At 37.3% G+C, this 25,804-nt stretch overlaps 1 protein-coding gene across 1 annotated transcript in view; it reads right to left on the reverse strand.

The window, feature by feature from the left end:
* Positions 1–936: 936 nt before the first annotated feature.
* LOC143640177 (VPS10 domain-containing receptor SorCS1-like) overlaps positions 937–25,804 on the reverse strand; it is a 130,726-nt gene continuing 105,858 nt past the window's right edge. Inside the window, 7 exon segments of the mRNA XM_077108075.1 lie at positions 937–1,071; positions 2,531–2,648; positions 4,159–4,266; positions 5,833–5,924; positions 7,922–7,998; positions 8,264–8,366; positions 16,134–16,155. Coding sequence (XP_076964190.1) covers positions 937–1,071; positions 2,531–2,648; positions 4,159–4,266; positions 5,833–5,924; positions 7,922–7,998; positions 8,264–8,366; positions 16,134–16,155 — 655 coding nt within the window.

Here is a 25,804-nt window from a genome sequence, read left to right on the forward strand (position 1 = left end):
CAAAATAAAATCCAAACTATTGTTTTTATTATTATTAGTTGTTCAAAACATTACATAGTTTTTGATATATCATATTTCATACATCTGATTCAAGTGAGTTATGAACTCCCATTTTTACCCCATGTACAGATTGCAGAATCACATCAGTTACACATCTACATTTTTACATACTGCCATACTAGTGTCTGTTGTATTCTGTTGCTTTTGGAACCTTGCAGAAAATAAACCTAAAGAAGTGTCTCCAGGAGAAACCAGGAAATTGGAGTATCTCTTCTTACTTATCCTCTTAAATTTTCTACCAGAGAATAAATTTGCTCTCCGAAAACAAATGACTGTTACATAAGGCCAAAGCTAAGCTGGTAGTGTAACATGCTAACTTCCTCTGCAAATCCTCCTTGAATAAAGTGCATGATGGGAAAGAGGGTTGTGATGACTGACTTAAAAACCCATGGTAAGATTTCTTATAAATGTATTTCAGGATGTCAGTGCCAAAGTGCAGGACAGGTATAAATTCTCAGAGACAGAGAATTTACTGCCTTATAAGACAATCATTTCCTACTGAAAACCCTGGATTCCAGAAAGAATTTATCTAGACTTTATCTTCGTACCCTGCAAAGTACAATTATTGTTTTCAGAGTTGCTGTCCAAAGTAACATAGGATAGATCTAGCTTCTCTTTTTGATCAAGGTATCCATTAACTCTATGAAGATAATTACCAACTATCTTCTTAATCCTCTTTAAATCTAAAGAAATGCCTGGTTTTGTCATCATGTAGGCATATAACTAATAACCATGATGTCCCCAAGAGATAATCTTATAAGAATCTGAGGTTTGCCATGAGCCCTACATATGTCACTACTATTTCCATTCTAAACTCTCTTCAAGGGCCATGTGTATTTGAAATATAGAATGACTCCATGGAATAATGGTGCCAGCTCACCAGTCAAAATCAGCTTCTGTGCAAACACAGGGTTCAGATTCCATAGCTCCTGCATATTTTCCTTGCATACACTTCCACTCAGATTTTCGCTTCTTGTATATCCTCTTGGCTCCCATGATGCATGCTTCCCCCTGTGAGCAGACAACCATCATACACAGCTGGGCACATAGCTTGTATGTTTCCTGCTCCACATTAGGGAAGGTTAGGGAGATATTAACAAACCTTAGTGTAATACAGACTCTGGTGTGGTACTTTGTGCTAACAGAATTTTGTTTTTGATGTATATCATAATTTATGACTATAAAGATAATCCTAAGAAGCACTGAGAATTTGTCCAATAAATCCCTAACTCTTCATGTGTTTAACAAACTGGTACTGGGGGAGGGTTACATCTTAGTGCTACAGAGGACACACAGATAATTAAGATAGATTATAACTAGTTGGCAAACCAGTGGTAATTAAGTTCAATTCTCCTCTAACAAAAGATTTATACAGTTGGTCATTTATGAGCATACGAAATACGAGTGTTGCTAAGAAATGTAAAGAACTATTTTGTCCAAATTTATTATGCTTCTGCCCACACATCTTTATAGTACTGATTTTATGTTCATCTACCAGACAAAAAAGAGAGCTAAATTCAGTGTTTTCCATGAAATAAACAAAAGCTTTGAATATCACAATGCTTATGCATTCCAAAGGGGAAAATAGCAGCAATGTAAGTGAGGGATAATTTTATTGTTGAGGGTGTTTCTAGCTAATGCAGCGCCCACTGTCAAACATAGCTTCTTTTGTGCTTCTGAACAACGAGAGCAGAATTGTGTTTAATTGGTTCTAGGCTGTCTTTCCTGAGGCTACATTACACATCTTCATGCAAATGCATTCCTTAGTTTGGAGCCCACCATGTTTCACTGCCTGAACAAAGTGATGGCTTTGCAATAAGAACTTCCACTAGATCCTCAGGGAGGGCTGTAGAAATGGTTCCTGCCCTAGAAAATTAAAGGGACATTTTCATCCAAGCCTTTTGATGTGAGCTGAATAACTAATTAAGAGGCCAGGATGTAGGAAAATTTCCTATTCATAATTCTGTATTCCTATACTTTGAGTACCTTAGAAGGAGGCAAGAAGTACTATGTATTCCCAGGGAATCCAGGAAATGGACAGGAAGGGTTGTTCTGGAACTGCTTAGGGAACATTACTTTGTTATTTTATGCATTGCCTCTGTCTGAATTGGTAGACAAAATGGAAGATCTTTTCCTCACCCCGCCCCCACTGTATGACATGCTCAGATAAATTATGTTTGAAACTCAGTGCTGAGTTGGTATTTCATTTTGAGTTGTAAGTCTAAGCCAAGCACATTTGAATTTTATCTCATTATATTCTAGCATAATAAAACAGAAATAACTTCACAACAAGATATAAATGTTGAGTTTGTTCAATGCTGTGTCATGCAAAATATGTAAGAAAGAACGAAAGGAAGAAATGGGCATTTTGGCTTAGAGATCTCCAGTTTCTTAGCCTGAAGGATGAGCTTTCCTTGAGCACCTCTCATATGCCCTGCCCAGGGCTCAGTCTTAGCTGTCTTCCCCTTACCTGGCTGTGTAGCTGCCAAGGCCTGTAGTCCTCCCCGGAACACCATCTGTCGAAAATGGACTTGTAGTCCACTTTAACCAGCTGCCTTTCAGAGCGGTGGCTGAAGTGTCCAAACACTCTACAGAGTTCATGATGATAAAAGGAAACACGATAATCACAATGGCAACAGTATTAACAAGAGCTTGCATTTGTTGTGTTAACTCTGAATCTGGTGTTCACAGGGGTGTCATGTGTTATGCCAGGCACATTATATGGGTCAAAGCTTTTAATTCTCCAAATACATTTATGAAGAGGATTCCATTATGGACTCCTCATTAAAGATGGATAACTTGAGGCTCAAAAAGGTTCATCCATACCAAATCCAAGCCACTAAACATGGGTACAGATGGATCTCAGGATAATTAACTTAAGAGTTTACTTGTATATGTTGTACCACAACAATAATTGACAAAAATGACAGAGAAAACAGTCACAAGAAGTGCATTCTAGGTGGTCCAAGATTATACTTGAAAATTCCAGAGCTAATATATTCGTTTTTTGTTTTTGGTTTCCATGCTATTTGGTGTTTCCACCAGTCCTAGGGAAGTAGACACCACAGCCAAATGGTAATGACGTGCTCCTACATTGAACATTCTACTCTCCCTACTCAGAGACTCAGGTGTTTAATGCAGTGATTGAATCAACAATAATACATGTAGATAAAAGCCACAAAGTAAATTTTTAGATCAGCTTTTTAAAATTTATGTTCTGCAAATATAAAAACTGAATAAAAGCAAATTAGGAAATAAATTGCTAATATAGCTATGTTTCCCATGAGCAAAAGCATAGCTATTAGGCATATTAAATTTTTCTTGATGTTTTCTATCATTGAAAAAAGTACAGTATGGGGTTAGAAAACAAGCCAATTATTTACTTCGATTTTGAAATTTTCAACGATGACAGGATCAACTACTTTGAAACCTTCCTTTTCTATTTTTCCATGGCCAATTTTCTAGGGGAAGGAAATATCACAGTTTCGTATTCCAAGTTCAAAGCCCATATTTTGAAACCCATAGGCAGCCGAGTCATTAATCAAGTCTTTCACAAATTAATGATCATCACTTTTCAGACAAGAATGAGTGTAAATGCAATTTCACAAGAACAGATTGTTCTCATGGTTTTCCTAATATGCCTTACAATTGGGTTAGGTAAAGAGCCAGAGAAAAATACAATCCCTTGTGGGGTTTTGATCAAATTCTGTGTTCTGACTGAAATAGAAATTATATTTAGACCCCTGAGATTTTCTGCATATACACTCTGCTTATATTAAAATTTTAAATGCATAGTTTTATTTGCTCTTGAAATAATTCCTTCTAATTTCCCTAACTCATTGAATATAGAAAGAAAAGAGCTTTTCTCTTCTGCTACCACCCCCAGTCTGAGTCTCCTCAAACCTATCAGAGCCAAGAAAATGACTGCCCATATTTTTTTCCTCCTTTTTTGCTAGGGACTCCTGTATCAGGGGGCACTGACTGTGATAACAACTTCAAACCTAACAGCATCAAATCAAAGCAGTCTCAGCTATAAAACACCTTTTTGGATTTACTCTCCTATATTAAGGCTGAACCATACCATAGCTTTCCACTTACATCATGATCAGTGTTTCTTCTCCAGGTTCACCCAGAACACCATCCACAAAAAGTGGGATAGAAGTGAAACTGTATTTGCTCCAAGATCTTCCCTCATCAAAACTCAACCTAGTGATAGAGGAAAACAACAGTCAAGGATCTCAAGAGAAAATATAAAAAGTTCTTTCTAAGAAAATATGCTATCAACCAAGAAAGGCTGCATTTTTAAAGGCAGTTCAGGCATTGTCAAAATGAGCCCTCCTTACATCTGATTAGGCCTTCTTCATTATATCAAAGGGCACAAATACAGGTAGCCAAACCAGTGGGACTCATGCATTAAAATCCCAATAAGGGAGAATTGTGCAAAATGGGAATAATAAGAGTCTCTGGCTGATTTTTTTTAACTTAGATATTTTATTAGTCTTTAGACCTCAGTGTGACCCTCTCCAAATCCTCACTGGTATCTAGCAGCATGTGATCCTGAAGATAGATTTCAACAGACCTATCTCTAAATGGCAAATTCCAAAATGTGGCAGGTTTTACATTGTTATAAATCATAGCTCCCCTTGTTGAATTAATGGATGAGAACTGAAGGATGGGCCCTTGAGAATGAGAGTGGAGAAGTGTGCCACTCTGAGGGTTACCATTATGGTCTGAATGTTTGTGCCCTCACATATGTTGGTAGTATTAGGAGGTGGATGCTTTGGGAGATGATCAGGTCATAAGGGCAGAGCTCTCATGAACGGGGTTAAAGACTTATAAGGGCCTCAATAATTGTTTTGCTCATTTCACCAGGTGATACCACAGAAAGAAGGCACCATTTGGGAACCAGAAAGCAGAGTCCTCACCAGGCACTGAATCTGTCAGGGCCTCTTTGATCTTGGACTTTCAGACTCCAGAACTGAGAGCTATAAATTTCTGTTCTTTATGAGTGAACCAGCTTCTGGCATTTTGTTACAGGAGATTTTCTTTCGCTGTCCTTCTCTGTGGATTTCTGTTCCCCAGGCTAACTAAGCCTTGTTTTTTTCTGCTGTTGCCTTCTCTTCAGTCATCAAAGTGACAACTTAGAGGGAAAACCAGGCTTTTGATTTCGAACAAGCTCACATGTGAGACAGTCACTTTCAAACACAGAGGAAGAAGCCGACTGGAAACCCCTCTGGAAGCTAGACCTTGCACATCCATCAGGGGACGACATACAGGCAAAGTGGCAGAATGTCACCTCAAAAAAGGAAGCTCAGGAAGCTTCACAGGAGATACAGGAGTATGACCATCATAAACTGCTAATCTCTGTGCAGAATGTACATAACACATCCTGTATTTGAGGAGATGTTATTTGGGACATAACACCAAGTAGTTTAACTACTCAGAGACTGAGTAGTAGTGAACATCCTTCTACCTGTGATTGCAATGAGAGAAAAAGGTACTGGTGGTAGGTTGTGACTGTCACATTTGAAAACCATAATGCAATTCTTCTTTTCAGAACAAAATTCACCCCCCCCACTTTTATACTTCTACCTTCCCCCTGCCAAAAACTGCAGGCAACAATCTTCTTTTAGTGGAGCAAAGGTGTAGATAAAAGTCAAGCTCATCTTGACACTTTACTAAGCACAGTCACAGTGTGATAGCCTGATTCCCAGGCCAGTCCTGTAGTGCAGAACCAGCAGGTGCATGTCCCCAGGCAGCAGGTGTCCTTACCAAAGATGTCGAATTGGAAGAGAAGTGTGTTTCATGGCCACCAGGACTCCACCTTGATCTAGGTACAAAACTCTGTGCTCTTCTTCAAAGATCTAGATGAGGAAAATGAACACACATGGACACATGTCCACACACACCTACTGTACAGAGAATTAGTTTTCATATGAGAGCAAAAATTCCTCCCAGGACAAAAATAGATCTCCATAAATTTGGCGGGGAATAGAGCTAAACAATGTTTCCCAACATAGGCTACATGTACCATTGGCGCTATGTAAAAATGATATTTAGGTATGAAGAAAATGAATTTAAAAACATCTAGTATGTGTTTGTGTTAATATTCTCTTATCATTAGGGTAATATCCGTTTATTTTCATTTTTGATGATGTCAAAATATCAGGAAACTGCATATGTATCTCTAGATGAATGGAGTCTTAAAGATTGGTTTCTTCAATAGTTTCATTTTTACAGATTAAAAGATTAAGGTTTAGACAGATGTAGTGACTTGCCAAAGACCATGCAAACAGTCCCTGATGGGAACTGGGACTTGCTGTGTTATGGTACCCTGTTCTATCTATTATTCCAACTTTCCAAGTGTTACCAAAGAAAGGTACTCTTGTTTAATTCACAAAAGTTCCACCAAGTTGCAAGTAGTTCTGATCAAAATGAAATTGTCACCTTGGACACATGTGCTAGTGGGCCTTTCTCAAAATATGAAGCAAATAATTTGAAGTCAAATGGAAACATGAGGCAACATCTCTAAATCCTCTCTACCAGATGTGTGCTATACTTATAGTCAGATTGCTACAAAGCCTTGTTGGATGATATACACAGATACTTTTATTCCCCTTGTTTCTTTCTTATACCCAAGACACACACCAGGACCATAGAAGTAGAGATTTCCATGGCTTGTTTAGGGTGTTGGGAGGAAGAAAATGGAATAGTGGGTCTCTCTTTTCCAGAGGAAGCTTCTTCCTTAAAGAATTTCTGTGTAGCTCTAAGATTTGTTACTCTGAGGTTTCTTATGCAATTCTTTTTCCCTGCCATGCTTTTCTTAAAATTTGAGAATTCCACAGATTTTCTTCAAACATTTGAAGGTAATAAGTGGCAACTGGACTATCATGTAGATGTTTTTTTTTCTAAAATTCAAAGTAGAGTGCTCTCATTGCCAAGTGTGATTACCTGTGCATTAGATTTTAATTTACAGTGCTAGTTATTGTATGATAATTAAACATCAGTGGGTTATTAAAACATATTTTTTGAAGTGTAACAATCATGCATTAGGCTCATATCTTGTTATGATTGCTAAACCTCATAAACTGCCTGGTTTATAAGCCATGGATGTCTAATTTTCATTCAGAAGAAAGGCAGGAAGCATTTAAGTTAAACACATTGGTTTAAAGTGATTCCATTTCTACTTTATCTAACATATGCATCCTGATGGTTATTACTCTGTCTTTTACACATGAGATTTAAGCATCTCAAAATACCACCTGGGTAATGGCCATTTCTATATCATTTCATTCTTCTCTGTTCTGGCTTCAAGGAAAAGGGAATTTATGGTGGCAACTTGGAATTAGATATACAATCAACCCTTCAAGCTCCAAGTTCCTATTTGATAAATCCACAGGGATTCTGTTTTTTTCTTTTATGGGAAAAATTCCATCAGATCTAATTTTAAAAAAATGTTCACTTATAAATGTTTTTACATCCAGGCCCTAATTAAGAATTATCTTTATTAAATAACAAAAGAAATGAAATTGCACAAAAATTTGCTAAACTCAAAAGATTTGTTTGCGACATTTTTAAATTTATTTTTTAGTTGTAGTTGAACAAAACACCTTTATTTCACTTATTTATTTTTTATGTGGTACTGAGGATCAAACCCAGGGTCTCACCCATGCGAGGTGAGCACTCTACCACTGAGCCACAACCCCAGCCTGAGACTTTTATTGAAAAAAAAAACACGTAATATGTTTTAGGATTCATATGTAGCATGTACCACTGCTAAATAAGTTCCTAAACTTGAACCAAATTGAACAATTTTTATGCTATTTAAACTTTGGCAATACAACCCAGGGTCTTTTCTTACCTGCCTCCAAGTGTTTCCTGCATCTGAAGAGACAAACATACTGATGTCGCTGTCTGACAGTTCAGAACCTATATTACCTAGAAAGAGCACATCACCCTTAGTGAAAAGAACTTTCCACAAAAACTAATAATGGCCTAGATCAGCAGTCTGCATGGCCTGAGAAGGATTTTGACTGCAAGCATTTTGTCCAAGCAGGGGTTTTCAACATACTTGCTTCAGGGTTAATGGTTTAGGTGCCTTTGATAATATTTCTAGCCTGCTCATTAAATTCCAACCACGGATATCTAGCTTTTTAAAATCAGCACCATCTACAGCAGCAAGCAAAGGAGACAAGCTTCTTACCTGAAGCAACTATGATGCTTGGAGCTGTATCTCTGCTGGCAATGATTCCTGATGTGTAGGGATTCTCAGAGACTTTCAGGTGAAGGTGTAGTGAGCAATAGGGCTACACAGGGAAGAAATGAGAGTCATAACAGCACAAAAGCTAATGGTCACCTAAAGCCCCAATTCAAAGCATTCATGCATCCATCTATCTGTCCATCCCATCAGACCATCTAACTTTCTCCATTCCTGTGTCCTCTTACAACCCATTCGTCCACCCAACTACCACCTTGCATTCCACAAATATCTAGTGTCTACTAAGTGTAAGACAATTGCCAAGTTTGAAAGAATAGAAAGCTCCTTCACTGTAGGTGTAATTTTCTGATATAAGTGCCAATTCGGTAATTTGATGAGTATTTAAGTACCACATACATAAAACTCTAGAGGAAGTTTATGACAGGGTTGCAAAGCCTCAAATTTGGTCATTTGAGAGTTTACAATTCAAGTAGAAGACATGAGATCTTTCTATTTATTACTATAAAGAGAGTATTTTAACAGCCATAAGATAAATACAGACAACACATTATATGAGATTCTAGAAGGTGAGGAGGCACAGTCCAACTTTGGATTGGGCAAGGGGAGTTCCTAGGAGAAAGTGGTGGATGAGTAGGCTTTGAACTGTGGGCAAGATGTTCAGACATGGGGAACATCAATAACAGAGAAGAAGAGTTGCAGGGTATCACCAGGTACGATTAAGAGGAGAAATGGAATCTGAAGCCAGAAAAGGTTGAGTCAGGCCAAGAGAACTTTGAAAAAGCCAGCTGGCATCTTTTAATCATTCTTCAGTTGAAATCCCAGTCTTAGTTGGGAAAAGGCTGTGTGACATGTACCCCTGTCCTAACATTCTCCAAACAACAGACACAGTGTCTCTATTAAAATTCCAAAGTTGGCCTGCACCTCCTTACCTTCTAGAATCTGTTCAATACAGTAGTCATACTTGTAGACAAAATGCACTAGTAACAAAAATTTAAATGAAAATATGAGGGGTTTGTTTATCTATGTCTGAAAACCTTGAACAAGTTCCCTGATTAAGATATCAACAGCTTCCCAAAAAAAGAAAAAAAGAGGACAATAAATCTTCTACGAATTTTGTTTAAAATAGTCCTTGTACTGACTTGTCAAAAAATACAAGTTTGTGTTTGAACCCATATTTTTTTTCATCTCCCAGGAAGATTACTTTCTAATCTTATCAACTTGAGTCTTTGGAATCACTAATGTATCTCTGTTATTACTTTTATTCTGTTCTGTAAGTCTCAGTCAACAATTATTCAGAGGACTACAGAGATACAATGATTAAATTTATATAGGATGGAGTAAATGATGAGCTAAAAATGAAACTCAGGAATAAAAGTAACCAAAATACTGGCAAAATAAAACTGCAGATAGTACGAGAGTGTTTTCCTGTCAACAAAGAAAGTAAAACTCCCAAGAAACAATCAATTGTTATTGTATGAAAATTGCATGTAAAACTCTCAAACAACATTTCACTTTATAATGCTCTGTAAAAGTAAGAAAGATAGCCCCTCTAAAAAGAAACACCAGAGTCATGTATCTGGCATCCTTTTGTCTAAGAGGAAAACTAGAATAGATACTGCTAAATGCTGTAGATGTCCCAGGTCAGTATTGCCCAATGCTCAGCCAACATTAAGACAGGATATAGTGGGGGCATTAATCATATTCTCTGTGAACATTTTCCTGACAACTGCAGCTTATCAGAAAGAGCCTCCCCTTCTCTGACTAACTACAATTTATTTTATGATGCACAATCCTGAGTGATCTATTTCAGGTATGGTACAGTTTTATCTCCTAAAGAGACACTCTACAAATGAAGAGAGCACGTCAACTGCTTCTTGGCATCTTCTGTGGAATTATGCATAGAATCCAATAAAAAAGATGAATCAATAAAAGGATACAATATCAAGTACTGCATGTCTTTAATTGGGGCATGAAAGACATTGATTAACTATTCTACTCAGAACAATGCCAGAGGTACATGGAATTGATCACAAATCATACAATCTGAGTAATGTGACCATTTCCATGTCATCCCAAGAAGCATACTGGTTGGGCACCATTACTAGACATCTAGGCTTAATGCAAAGCCTGCTGCACCTTCTAAAGAGTGTAGAAAATTCCTGCACTGGGGAATACCCAGCTTGCAATCCTGAGCCAGCTGCTGCCACAGCTGGAAGACTGAAGCTCAGTTGCCACTTGAGCCAAGGATTACTTGGTGTGGGAAACTTGCCATTACAAAGGAAACAGGACGTTTTCAATTGACTGGATGTTCACTGCTCTGTTGCTATGGTGTTCAGTGGACCAAGACATATTTATTGGAGAGAAAAAGACACCAGTTTGCACAGTAGCAGCAACATTAGAAATGATCTTTTTGGTGCATATTTTCTCCACTCTCAAAATTGTAGTACTGGATTGCCCCCAGCTGGTACATGGAGAATATTCTGTGGTTTTCTTTTTCCCCCTTTCTTTCATATTATTTTTCAAAGCACTTACATAGTCTGTGAAAAAAAATATGTGAAGAATAACAATGTTAAGTGATTCATTGTCACTTTTTAATTTAAACTTCTGTACCTGCTTTGGACATCTGTCAAAAAGTTGAAAGTCACCAAAGTTAAAACTAATTGAGAGATTTTATTATAATGACGATCAAGTGACTCCAAGTTCCTGCAGGACACAAGACCAGGCTCTGGGATTCCTATGAACAGTTTACCATGCAGAAACACTTTCCCCAACAGCAACCCCCCACCCCCTACCCCCGCCCCCAGTCTTAAGGATTAAACCTGGGCTTTCACAGAAGATAGACAAGGTCTCTGCCACTGAGCTACATCCCCAGCTATTTTTAAATTTTATTTTGAGACAATAGTCTCACTAAATTGCCCAGGATGGTCTTGAACTTGCAATCATCCTGCCACACACTGCAGGGTAGATGGGATTATGTCCTGCTCTTTCCTGCCTTTTTTTATCAAGTTAGCAAGCAGGCCCTGTACACCTACCTACCCTATGCTAATGGTCACAGATGCTGCTTCTATATTTCCAGGGTTTTCTCAAATGCAACAGAGTCAAAGCACAACTTGCTCCAATAGCAGTTCTCTGTATCTCTTCTATTTCCACATTTTAAAAAATAAAATGAAAGAGAGATCAATAGAGCAGAGAAAAGGGATGAGAGAGGGGGTATAGAGGAGGAAATTCCAGAAATAGTGGAAATAATATTGTCCAAATTATGTTGTTATATCTTGCGCACGACAAATCCCACCAATATGTACAACTATAATACACCAATAAAAAGTGTGAAAAAAGAAAAATATGCAAAAACTTTGAAAAAAAATACAGGAATGCATACTGAAACCACCAATGACCTGGCAGCTGATTTACAGAGGGTGGCGGGACCAGTCACAAGCCTGACTTGCACGTATGCATGAGCCACGGCACATCATCAATTGGTCAATTCTAGGAACAATTGGATCCTTTGTCTTTAATCTTTTCAGGGTCAGAAATAATGTTTGAAAATCTGATACAAATTAAGGATCACATAAAAGCACAAGGACAAGCACACAGCTTCCGTTCAATTTCAGGGAGCTCACAAACCCTGAAAGACCATCGGTGGAATTCAAGGTTCTAACAACCTTTCTTCTTTTATGTTTTATTTTAACTGACAAGATAGTTTGGCCATGGCAAGTATTTCATAAATGTCTGCTAGAATCTATAAAGAAGTCAGGGCCCCTCTGCATGAAACACTGCACCTTCCCCAGGGGACCAAGGATTTGTCACAGGCTCAGTTCAGCTCACATCTTGCCTCTTGGGAGCCCGATCCCGGGGCTTTGAGGCCAGTGGACCATGACCTGTAATACCCTATCTAATTGTACAATGCAGTCTTCAGAGGAAAGAAATCCCAGCTGAGTTCTTCAAGCAATCAATCTGAAAGTCCTAAAAATACAGCCCTAAATTACCCTGGATGTCTTATTTCTATAGAATACATTTTCCCAGGAACATTCCATTCGGGGTTGTAGTTCTGAACTCATTCCACATTTGTAACAGCCCTCCTGGAAAAAAATCTCTTTTCTAATCACTAGGCTGTGCTTTCTGTGATAGTGTCACTTTCCAAGTCCTCACAATCTAAAATCACTTTTTATTTCCTCTCTGCCAACCAGCTCCTGAGCGTAAAGAAGGTTTTCAACAGTCTGGGTCTCCTGTAGCTAAAAGAATTTCCTTGCTATTTTGTGGCCTTTGGCAGATTTTTAAAAAGTGATTTTGGTCTCTCCTCCCCACCCCTTTGCCATTTTACCTTCATCAGTCAGATATATGTTTTTTAAGTATTCTTGTTGAAAGTGCAGTAAGCAACAGGGTTAATGAAGGAGGAAGGATAAAGGACTCCTAGGTACCACACATCTCCATCACAGTAATTCATCTCTCCTCAATCTTAATGAGGATTTGTGATTTTGTTGACTTTGAAGCCAACTTGAGCCCAAGAGCTTCAGGAGATGGATGTTACAACAAATCCTTCTTTGTCATCATCCAAGGGAACACATGGCTTCCACTGGAGTCCAAATGTGAAACTCAAACAACACTCTCAAGTATACTTCAAGCATAACTCCCAAACATGGTACGGATGTTGAGCACCTGCCCTGTGGCAGATATGATTCTTGGAGCTGATCTTTGAATGGCCAGAAAAACAGGCACAGTCCCATGTTGGTGAAGTAGTTAACAGGGGAAGGTGGATGAGAAAGTCAATGGATATATGTGCTGATTTCAGATAGAGTAGAGGTCATGGGAAAAAAAGAATTAGGATGAATATAACTTTACTGGATTCTCAAGAAAGCAGTTTGAGAAATAGGAACCTGAATACCAAGAAAAAGCATGATTAATGGAAGGACATTTTAAAAGAAATAATAAGAAATTCAAACACTCCAAGACATAAATGAATACATTATATTTATTCATGGTGTGAAAAGAACCCACCCCTCTGAACCAGAGGTTAGAGATCAGGGAGAAGTAGACAGAGGCCAGATCATATGGGACCTGTCAGTCATGATAAGGAATTTGAACTAGAAAACCATTTGAATGCTGAAGTTAATGAGAGATATGATGTGGATTTTCAAAAGTTTAAGTTGATAACATTTTATGAAATTTGAGAAAAGAAATCTATTTTAATATAAGGAAGAAGAGTGGGTTTTCTAGAGGTGGGAGTGTGATTCTAATTGCAAAAGAGCCCAGATGGATTTTTAGGGTGGTGGAAATATCCCACCTTGATTGTGACAGTAGGTATATACATTTGTCAAACTTCATCAAAGTATTCTCTTAAAGTAGTTGCTTTTTGTGTCTCTGTTTTGCTTCAATAAAGCTGATTTTAAAACAAAAAGTTTGCTTTGGCTATTGTGTGGAGAATGGATTGCCAGATAGAAATGGGGATAGAAAGTTAGGATCCAGCACTGTGGGTATGGTGACACATGCTTGTGGCTTGGATTAGGATGGTCCAAGCAGGGGTAGGGAAGGAACTAATAGTGTAAGTTTATTTTGGAGGCACAGCAATATGACTTCATGATTCTGGGTTGGGGTGAAGCAGGGAACACTTTGCTGTTGGGTTTGAATCACTTTTATTATTTTATTATTACTAGTATTAGTTAATTTCTTTTTTTAGTGCTAAAAATAAAACCCAGAAGTGCTTTGTACATACCAGGAAAGTGTTCTACCACTGAGCCAAAAAACTAAGAGCCATTCTATTTTTTTAATATGTTTTTAGTTGTAGATGAACACACAGTATCTTTATTTATTTTTATATATTTCTGAGGATCAAACCCAGTACCTCACACATGCAAGGCAAGCACTTTACCACTGAGCTATAGCCCCAGCCTTCTAAGATCCATTTTTAATGACCCATTTATGAGGCTGAAGAGCCTATAAACCATGTCACATGGTTTATTCTCTCTCATAGGCTCACTCTCATTCTCTGCAAAGTACCTGGTGGGAATGGAAGACCATATTAAGATACTGGTACATTCAATGCATCTGTGACTAAATATCACAATATTCCAACTTAGAATAGCTTTGCTAGGAAGATGGACTTGTTTGGGGTTTTTGTTGCTGTTGTTTTCATGCCACGTGACTGTGCCTTGCATAGTACAGGCATTCAATAAATCGCTATTATATTTACTTAGTCTGTCAATGGCTTTGTGCATTCACCATAAAAAATGGCTGTTTTTCTCCCAGTTGCCAGTAATAAGGATGGAAGCTGAGTGGGAGGCTGAATTTTAGACTGCTTCCCTGATGCACAGTGACAACTGTGATATCCTCTGCACCTAATAAGGTCAAGCTCTAGCTGCTGGCGTCTTCTCGAGTAGGAGGGTGACCCACCTACTGCCATGCAGGATGAAACTGCTAAGTGACCATCCAGGCTTTGTAGGAGGGAAGAAGCAAGCTGAGGGAGGATAACATCAAAGTCAGGTTTGTGCAGAGTGTGAACAAGGATAGACGGGCAGGAAGATGACAGGCTGAATATACATGCACGATGCACCAAGCCCTTCCTGCTAAAACTAAGTGGTCTTCTACAAACCTAGAGGTTTTTATCCTACCTTCCCTTTTCCTTCACTTACACACAACTGCTGAACTATTTTACAGAAACAAATCATATTGATTTCATGAGACTTTAATCTGCGATTCATCTCTTTCTCTCCTCCTACATGCACTGAGTATCTCTTGGTACATCAAGTATGGAGCAGGCCTCAGAGCTACTAAGAGCGATAAGATGTGACCCTATAATCTTCCATTTATTAACTTAACCTCACTCAAATACAGAAGTAGACTGAAAACTCTGTGAAGGCAAGATCCAGCTTTGACCCTTCTCTTGGATACCGTGATATCATTAAATATATAAAAATATCTACATTGGTACATATATTTATATATATATTGCCCAAAGGTGAAATGATTAAAAGAAAAGCACAGTTCAAGCAGGGGGTCAGCAACTGGTTTTCAGTGGGCTATAAAGTAAATATCTTAGGCTTTGTTGGCCATATTCTGTCAGAACGACTTGATTCTGCCTTTGTAGAGTGAAAGCAGCCATAGACCATACAGACATGAATAAACATGATTGTGTTTCAGTGAGATATTGTTTAGATAAACACAATGGGTTATATTTTTCCAAAGGCCATCGCTTCTCTCAGCCCAAGCTTTGTACACTCAGACAAATGAGTGGAACATAATGTAAAGAAAATATACGGGTTTAAATTGGTAATTCTTAACCCTTTTTTGAGGCATAAACTTCTCTCAAAATGCAAGAAAACATTACCACGGGAATATGTCACACAATTCTGCATTCAGTTCACCAGTTTTGCAGCTAAATGTATTCCTCATTAGATCTGTAACAGGTGATTTTTCACAAGAAAGTAAGAATATTTAGGGTACGCCCTCATGAAAAATGAATATGATCATATTCTGCCTGAAACTACCATTCGAGGTCCTTCGTCAGGACTCTGGTTAAAGGGCAGCTAATTTCCATCAGAGGAAGGGTGCACTTTAGCATGCATGATACCCTAGGTTCAATTCAAAAAGAAAGAAACAAACAAAAATCTCCCAAACAAAAAACAAACTGGGGAAAATAAAAGTCCTGGACATAAGCACAAAACTGATCATATGCTCTTATCTCCTTGGCTCATCACAAAGGCAGCCCTGCGATTCTTTTCTGCAAACTCTGCCTTTATGCCCTTTCCTGCCCATTTTGTTCATCAACTGAACAAAAATCCCAGAACTAGTTTTATACTCTTATTAAAGGCACTTCCTGGCCTTCTCTGTGGGGGTGCTCTACTCCACCAAGAGGACTCACCAGCAAGCAGTGCAAGCTTTCCCTGTGGTTGTCCATGGAAAGGTTTTGAGACTGCCCCATGCTTCTACTTCCAGTCTTGTCATTTTGCTCTTCATATTTCTATAAATTCATATGGATCAGCTGCTGTTCTGCCCAACCATGTCCCCAACACTATTAAAATAAACCCACCTACAGCACTGAGCCTGCTAATCATCCTCCCACCTAATTAGATGTCTGACAGCCAAATTCTTCTGCAGGATTGCTGTCCTTCTGTTGGGTTTTCCATGCAGAAGTTTCACAGGCAGATGATGAACAAGTTGAACACCCACATGCATAACTTCCCTCTGTTTACCCTGAAGGACACTCTTTCCAAACAGTCCAAAATTAACAAGACAGGGGAAGACCTCCTTCCCAGCATTTGAGGAAGCAAATGACCACTGTCACTGATCAAACATGCATGTCTGTGGGGGACATTATTTATCTATTTATCTATTATTTATCTATTATTCCTGCAAGGGTGCAAATGTAGGTTACAGTGCTCAGATCTGGTGGTATGGATGACAAGTCAGAGGCACACTTGTCGGGGAGTGGAAGACACATGGGGCTGCCAGCCGGATTACATCATTCTTTTTCTATCTTGGTCTTTCCTTCTTTATTTTTTCTAAAGAAAGAGCTCCTTATTTTATTTATCAATTCTGACGGTGCTTTATCTGTTCTCAGTCATTCATTACTGCCTTTATTTTTCTTATGTCATTTTCCCACATACTTTAAACCCAATTATTCAATTATGTATACTTTGTCCCAAGCTCATAAGTACAGAAACCTACTGCCTGGTTTGAACATCTTGTCAAAGTACATACTTTTATTTCCTCCTAATTTCTTTCCTTAGCTTATATATTTATTGCTTTTAGAAGAAATATGGCCCTTAGTGGTTTTCCAAGCAGGTTCCTATTCCCTGTGTCACTTACTACTCATGACAATTTTTCAAGGTGACAAGGGACCCATTCCAAGGCCTAACATCAGAACCCATGGAGCTGTTGGGATGGGAACCTAGAACCAACTCATACTTTTTTTAATAGTTATAAATGAGTCTTATTCTAACCCATCTTCTCTTCCTGTCAGTGTATGCATGAACACAATTGGCAGCCATGAAGGTCCCTGTCTGCATTTCTCAATAAACCCTGGGGATTTAACAATATGTGTATGACAAGAAAAGAAAAATATGCTCTTAACATTAAGGACTTGAGTAGATACCAACAGGGAGGAATGGTATGGTGGATATTAAGGAAAGGTAAGCAAGCAACACCCATCCTTATTTCATCCCCTAAACTGTCCATCTCGCTCCCAGCACCCACACAGTTGAGTTGCATGGCCATGCGTCACCTGGTCTGAAATCCTGATAATCACTGCTCTTTCTTACTCATCTTACTTTCAGATCTTGATGGCTTACATCACATCCTCAGGATTTCATCTCTTGACTATTACTTAACTTCACTCTGCCTGGAAAACATACACTTTTTTTGCCAGAATTTTTACAATAGCCTCTGATATGTTCTCCCTATTTCCCATATCACATTTTTATAAAGTGTCTTCCAATGTGCCCTCCCTGAAAAGTCCTTAAATGGCTCCCCAAGGCTTTCTAGTGGGATTCAAAATCCCTTAATATCCTCTGCAAAGACCTCTACGATGCATGACGTGGCACACCAAGGCTCTCCAGACTCAAAATTACCACTTGACCAAATTTACTCTTCTTTCCAGGTATATGGAAGTACATGTAAATCGTAGCACAAGTCATGGTATTTCACTATTCCATATTTCGTTTTCTCTATTTTTTTTCTTTCTTCAGATGCTCATTCTATCTTTTGTGAAAAGTTATCATATTTCCAAAGGAAGCTCCAGGGACAGCTCTCCTGGAACCATTGTCCCCTGAGCACACACTAGACAGGAATGACTTCCCCTTATAAATTTTCATGGTTTTTCCTTCTATGAATTTTAATTGTAGTTTGGTTTTGCATTTGAAATAGCATGCCCTTATGATGCTGTTTGTTGATTTGCTCCTCTTTTAAAAGAAAATTGTGAGCAATCTGAGCTCAGAGGTCACTTCTTAATTGTTATATCCTCAGTATCTTCCACAGGGTCTGACAAAAATGTTTGTTGAACAACAAAAGGTATATTGCTGTTTTGGGGATTAGGCATGACAAAATCATAACAATTTGTAGATACAGACTGTCCGGGAATTTTTTTAGTCTCTGTGAGATTGGAGCTATAACAACATTGTCAATTTTCTGCCCATATTTCTTGGGCCTCACCCCATAGTGTATTAATAGTTTTACCTAGGTAGACCATGACAGAGAACTAATTCCTCTTCCCCTCTGCGGCAACCCTCAATCAATGAGCAACAGGTGGTATATAAATAATTTCATTCTCTCATTCCAATATAGATAACTCACAGCTGTATAATTCTGACACCTAGACTTCCCCAGTGAGATTAAGCTCCAAGCACTTGATTACTTTCATTATCCCTTTATTGGCTGACTTCCCATCACTGCCTAATTTCCCTACTCTCTAACCTGTATTTCCAGCCATAATATCCCAAATAATAGTTGCATTAGCGACCTACTCTCAGAGTCTGTTTCTGGGTGAACTCAACAAAGATAGAATCCAACAATGGGCTTTCAAGTTTAAACATAGTTACAAAACTCTATGAAGTGGAGACTAAATGTTATCCCTGTTACATAGATGAGGAAACTGAAGTGCAGAGATGTTAAATTGCAGTTCACACATCACTGAAAGGGCAATCTACCAGAAACAGGTCTGAGTGTTTTGTTTTCCCCATCAATTTAGTTATTCTAGTCTCTTTAAGCATCTTTATCATAAAAGCTCATATTAAAGTTGTTGGTGGTTTCCTTGATTCAGAAGGCAGACCTCTAGGGAAGGATTTCAGACAGCTCAGCATTGATTTGCAAACTAAACCTCTTCCCAAGAGACCATTAGATCACTCAAAGAGTGGCAGGAACAGTGCTGCCTTCATGCTGCCCACCAGGTCATAAGAGTATGGTCACAGAAATAAGAAAACAGTCCAACCTAATGCATAAAGCAAAAATGCATTCTGTAGATAATTTTATACAGGTCAGAGAAGGTAAGGTATGCAAAACACAGGAATTTCTATACAACATGAAAGATGGAGACGACAACACATTAAATACTCAACTGTATAAGCAATCAAAGATACCCAAGTTCTAAAAATGAAATTTTATCATTTTAACACAATCCTGGCCAAGATTAAAATATGACAATGTGCAATGCATGTGTGACTGTAATAAAATAGGAACTAGGGTGTAACATGAATAGGAGTATGAATTGGTAGAATCTATTTGAACATTTATTTGGCAATTTATAATAGGTGTCTTAATATAGTTCTTAAACTTTAACCTAGTAATTTTAAAATAGTCCCTATTAATCTTTCAGTGCATTATTTCCCCCATATAGATTTGCCTCAAGAATATAACTCATACCCACATAATGTGTCAGTACAACAAAAATGTATGCTGAAAATCATCATAACATTATTTTACTGGTCAATTAAAAAGAAATGACCTCCATTTCCACCAAGACAAACAAGGTAAATTATTATTCAAACATAATTTAGAAAAGCTAAAATAAACAAGACATTTAAAATTTTGAAAGCTACAAAATGGTACGATAACATTAAGCTTTAAAAATGTGGGGCTTATAATTTTATGTATGGCATGAACTTATTTTTTAATGCTCAAAAGTCTTTTTTTATGTTTGTTGAATATCAAAAGTTATATTGTTTGTTTTGGGGACTGGGTATGACAAAATCATAACAATGTGTAGATACAGACTGTCCAGGGATTTTTTTAGTCTTTCTGGGATTGGAGCTATAAAAAACATTGTCAATTTCCTTGCCAGACACTTAGGTAGAGCATGACAGAGAACTAACGCCCCTTCTCCTCTGGGGCAACTCTCAATCAATGACCAACAGGTGGTATATAAATAATCTCATCTTTTGTTGGTTTTTGTCTTAGGGACTGGAAGGTAGCTATAAAAACAATCAGAAGAAAAACATAGTGAATTATTAATAGTTACTGAAGATAGCTTATGAGTGACATATTTTATTATTCATATTTCTAAAATTTCCAAGCTTTCTGCATACACATGCATAATTTTGATGTTTATGTGCAATTATTTCAAAATATGGATTAGCTATGCCTAGGAAGAGAACCTATAGGTATTTACTCCTGTATAAATAGATACCAGGATTAATCCAAGAATAAATAACTCAGAGGTGAAATAACAAAATGATACATGCAATGTTCTTGGCCTAATTGATCCTCCAAATCTGGATGGTAAATGCCTTCAATCCCCTTTTATTTTAATATTTGCAGCCATAACATCCACCATCGGAGAGTGTTTTGGTTGATGGGTTTGTGCTAAATCTAAGAGATCAAGGACCCATATAAAAGCATTTGTTTTGGTGGTTTCAATTAGGGTAGCAATTGGGAAGCAAACAAAGCACCAAAGCCAAGCCATACATCTGGTATTGAACTGAGATAACTGAGTTGCACCGTGAATGCCAGTTGTTCTTGACATCCTAAGAACTGCAGTGGAACAACTGTAACAAAACATAAAATCACAATCCAAGATCAACTTATTGTGACTTGCCTCTGTGTCAATGCCCCATACCATCAACTTAAACATTTTTCCTGAAATTCTTTATTTTTTTTATTTTGAAGATCAAACTGACTCAACAGTACTTTATCATAGAGAAGAAATGGTAAGAATTTTGATGGAAAGCAACAACGAAACCAAATGTATTTTAATTAAATTATATTAATAGTGAAATTCTCAGTGGGAGAGAGGGATCAAATCCTACTTAATATGAGATTCACATTAGCTGAGGAGAAGTTTCCTTTCTTCTTTTGTTGGTTTTTGTCTTAGGGACTGGAAGGTAGCTATTTGCAGATTTAATATTTTATGCCCATGTTTGCATTATATACAAGGGGCCAGATAGTTAGCTAGTTTATTATTGCCTCCCTCAAACAGTTATATCCTTACCACTATTTGCTCTACAATGATTTATAAGGATCATCTATCTTTACCCATCCCTAGAAATCTAGCCCCCAGAGTCTAGAAATAAGGACCCTCAGCTCTAGGAAAACACAGCTTCTTCATGTTTATGGATTTAGCAGAGAAAGGTTAATTGACATGGCCTAAATTCACAGACTTGCTGTTGGAATCACCGATGCAATCCAGCTTTTAAATTTCTCTCTAGATATTTTTCAATTTTCACCAAGGAAATCCTTCATGCAGCAAAGATAAAGCTTTGCATATTCCCAGCAGTCCCATAAGTAGCCATGGATGAAACTTTTGAAATCAAGTAGATTTACAACAAGTTTAAAATTTAGATTTGGTCTTAACATTTATTTAACAAACCTTTCTTTATTTAGTGTTCATTCCTATAATGGGAAATGCTTAGCTCTAGATCAACATATATGAGAACCCAGAATGGCTTTACAGAAATAAATTCCTAATGGTAAAGTGGAGATAACTTAAAACAATGGCTCCACCCCAGGAAGATGGAAAACAAATTGTGCCAGAGAGCAATATGTCTAAGTACCTCAGGAGTTTGGCAATGACACTTCTGGGCTTGTATTCACAAGACAAGGGCAGAGACCACACAGAGGCCTAACATGAAATAGACCATTAACTGGTACGGTAGAACTTCAGGGTTTTGATAACACTGAGATCTCCCTCCTGCCCTTCCTTGGATAAACCCATAAAGTCAGAGGAAGATGCACAGCCAGTAAGATTCAGCTAAATTATGCCAAGTTAGGAAAAATACTACTTAATTATTCCACAATAGGAGCCCAACTGATAGACCCCTTTCAGCCAATTCCTATCAACATATCTAGTCTACAGAAAAGGAAAGATGTGGGACCCAGAACTTCTCTATGAGCCATATTACTCACTAACAGCAAGAAGTAAAATCAAGTAATGCATTTTAAAATAAAGCAACATCATACTAAAAAATCAAAAACACTCTCCAAAAAAAACTATTAAGCAAAAAACTACAATTTAAATTGTGACGTAAATTAAACACTACAATTCGGACAATCCACTGTGCAGATAAAAATGTTTGACCTCAACTGTTTCATAATTAAAAGGAAAGTAAAATAATCATTCAATTCTAAAATAGAGAAAATAACCACAATCTAACAAAATCAGGAGGAAGGAAGTAATAGAAACACAGAAAATGTTGATTTAGAGAAAAAATTAAAAAAAAAACATTAAAATGATTCTTAGGTAAACATATTCATATATTAAATATTAATATATGAAAAATGAATTTGTTAATAGAAAAAACAAAATCATAGAAGAAAATTACAAATATACCATATGGGGAAAAATTACTTTCTATAACTTGATATAAATATACTTCAACATCTAGGTGCAAAAAATACGTTTCTAATAAAATATATTTTATTAAAATTCAAAGAAACATAATTTTTTCTTTACATTTAAAAATAAAAAGTATGTTTAAGACCTTCTGGAATTATGAAGCAAGATTATTAAAAGTTAGCAAACTATTTTTCCCTCTTCCCTACCTCTGCTTCCTTGAAAAAAGACTATACCATAAGGCTATTTGGTGTATGACATATGTAAATAATATGTGTGTGTGTGTATATATATATATATATATATATATATATATATATATATATATATATATATATATATATTTCTTTTTTTTTGCTCCAATTAATTTTATAATTGAAGTGTTCAGCTACTCTGGAAAGGGAAAATATGCGCAAGCAGCCAAGGAGAGGGATGGTTAGCACTCTCATCTTTCCAATAATGCACTCTGGACTTTGGTCAAATCTCTCCATTCCTCAAAGCCTTCCTTTCTTCCTCTCTAACACAATCCCTGGGTGCTTGTATGAATACATGTGTGCTTCAGAAGGATAAATCATGTTGAAGGTCTGCTTACTGTCTACCATTGAAACATGGGAATTTAGAGTTAGGAGGATCTAAAATGCTTTAAAACAATCTCACATATCAGTCTCTCCTATAATCTATGGCAAATTCTTTGTACCATCTCTGAGGTTGTAAGTAACTCATTTTCTATCTTTTTCTAACACCAGTCTTTCCTATCTCCTGTCAAAACCCTATCTCCTTTGGGGACACATTTATGTTCTACAATTGTAAGTTATCACAACATATGAATTTAGTTTAAATTCCAAACCTGAGAGTCCAGAGTGAAAAATGCAATGTTCTGCTTGGATTCCAAACCATCTTTGATCAATAGAGTGTGGAATATTCGTTCACCAGTAATACCCTGAGGAAGGGGCTAGGTATGTAGCTAATTTATGTGCCAAGTGACTAACTTGTTATGATATAAAATAATAAGCCCCCAGACACACTAAAAACCACACACAACCCCCCAAACGTATTTCAATGTCTTTTCCCCAAGCTAAGGTATTGAAAAAATGAAAAAGGATGAGAGTTTGGGAAAACAGGCACTCAAATTGCCAGAAGGTACATATGTATTTACTGCAATTATTCTGGAGAGCAACCCTGCACACAAATTTGCTTGAATCTTTTCAAGATTCCCTCATTATTTCCTAGCCATGACCTTTCTTAGTCAAAGGATTGTATCCCAGTGTTATGTAAATAGTAAGACATTGAAAATAACCCAATGTCCAATATTGAAGGAATTAGTGCATATTTTCTGATATGTGTATTAAATGAAGATTTCTACCTATTAAAATAATGAAGACTGATATTGTTGAACATGCAAATATATTGTTGGACATGCAAATATAATCAGTACACACTGATATGAGAAATATGATGCTACTGTTCATTAAACGAGACATCTATTTATCCACATGTATAGAAAAATAAGTATATATAACATGAATAGCTATTATCTTAGGGTACTTGGATTACAGTGAATTTTATATGCTTTCATTTCTAAATATTTAAGAAGAGAATATTATACTTAAAATCAAAAAAGTAATAAAGGTATTCTCATTTTTATAATTAAAATGAGTATGCATGAATAAGGTTAAAAAAACAAACAAACAAACAGCAACTCCACTGTTGGTTAAAGTACAGTCTTAATTTCAAATTTCCTGGGAAAGCCTTATGAACAGTTCCAGGCCATTGTCTTTGCTTTGAAGTCTGAAAAGCATTCATCATTTGTCTCTTAGTAAATGTTGAGTTCTAACCAATCACTTTCTCTGGATAGAGTTCTCCCTGTAGAGATGAGGAATGTGTATCCCTATTTCACGTGTCCATGTTTATATGTCTGTACATATATTTATTTAGCTGGCTCTCCCCGACACCTACATGGGAGAATACGTGTTGTTACACCTAAGCACATATGCCAGCTCCCCTTGTTCCAAATTCCCAGCAGTCTGGCAAATGTCTTAAATATGAGATAGCTGGGTTTTTTAATAACTGTGTTGTATTAAGAAATTTTATGCTCGTTTTAGGTCTTTTGGGTATAGTCCGAGAAGGGGAATAGCTGGGTCAAATAGTGGTTTCATTCCCAGCTTTCCAAGGAATCTCCATACTGCTTTCTAAATTGGCTGAACCAAATTGCAGTCCCACCAACAATATACAAGTGTACCCTTTTCCCCACATCCTCCCCAGCACTTGTTATTGTTTGACTTCATAATGGCTGCCATTCTTACTGGAGTGAGATGGTATCTTAGGGTGGTTTTAATTTGCATTTCTCTGATTGCTAGAGATGGTGAGCATTTTTTCGTGTATTTGTTGACTGATTGTATGTCCTCCTCTGAGAAGTGTCTGTTCAGATCCTGGGTCCATTTTTTGATTGGGTTATTTGTTTTCTTGTTGTTTAATTTTTTGAGTTCTTTGTATACTCTGGAGACGAGAGCTCTATCTGAAGTGTGAGAGGTAAATATTTGTTCCCAGGATGTAGGCTCCCTATTTACCTCTCTTATTGTTTCTCTTGCTGAGAAAAAACTTTTTAGATTGACTATGTCCCATTTGTTGATTCTTGATTTTAACTCTTGTGCTATAGGTGTCCTATTAAGAAATTTGGAGCCTGACCCCCATGAGGTGGAGATTAGGGCCAACTTTTTCTTCTATTAGACGCAAAGTTTCTGGTTTGATTCCTAGCTCCTTGATCCATTTGAGTTAACTTTTGTGCAAGGTGAGAGAAAGGGATTCAATTTCATTTTGTTGCATATGGATTTCAGTTCTCCCAGCACCATTTGTTGAAGATGCTATCCTTTCTCCATTGTATGCTTTTGGCACCTTTGTCTAATATAAGGTAGTTGTAATTTTGTGGATTGGTCTGTATCCTCTATTCTGTACCACTGGTCTACTTGCCTGTTTTGGTACCAGTACCATGCTGTTTTTATTACTCTTGCTTTGTAGTATAGTTTAAAATCTGGTATCGCTGTACTGCCAGTTTCACTCTTCCTGTTTAGAATTTCTTTTGCTATTCTGGGTCTTTTATTTTTCCAGATGAATTTCATGATTGCTTTTTCTATTTCTGCGAGTAATGCCGTTGGGATTTTGATTGGCATTGCATTTTGGTAATATGGCCATTTTAATGATATTAGTTCTGCCTATCCATGAACAAGGTATATCTTTCCACCTTCTAAGGTCGTCTTCTATTTCTCTCTTTAGGG

The sequence above is a fragment of the Callospermophilus lateralis genome, unplaced genomic scaffold (assembly GCF_048772815.1).
Source record: "Callospermophilus lateralis isolate mCalLat2 unplaced genomic scaffold, mCalLat2.hap1 Scaffold_130, whole genome shotgun sequence".
Lineage (NCBI taxonomy): Eukaryota > Metazoa > Chordata > Mammalia > Rodentia > Sciuridae > Callospermophilus > Callospermophilus lateralis.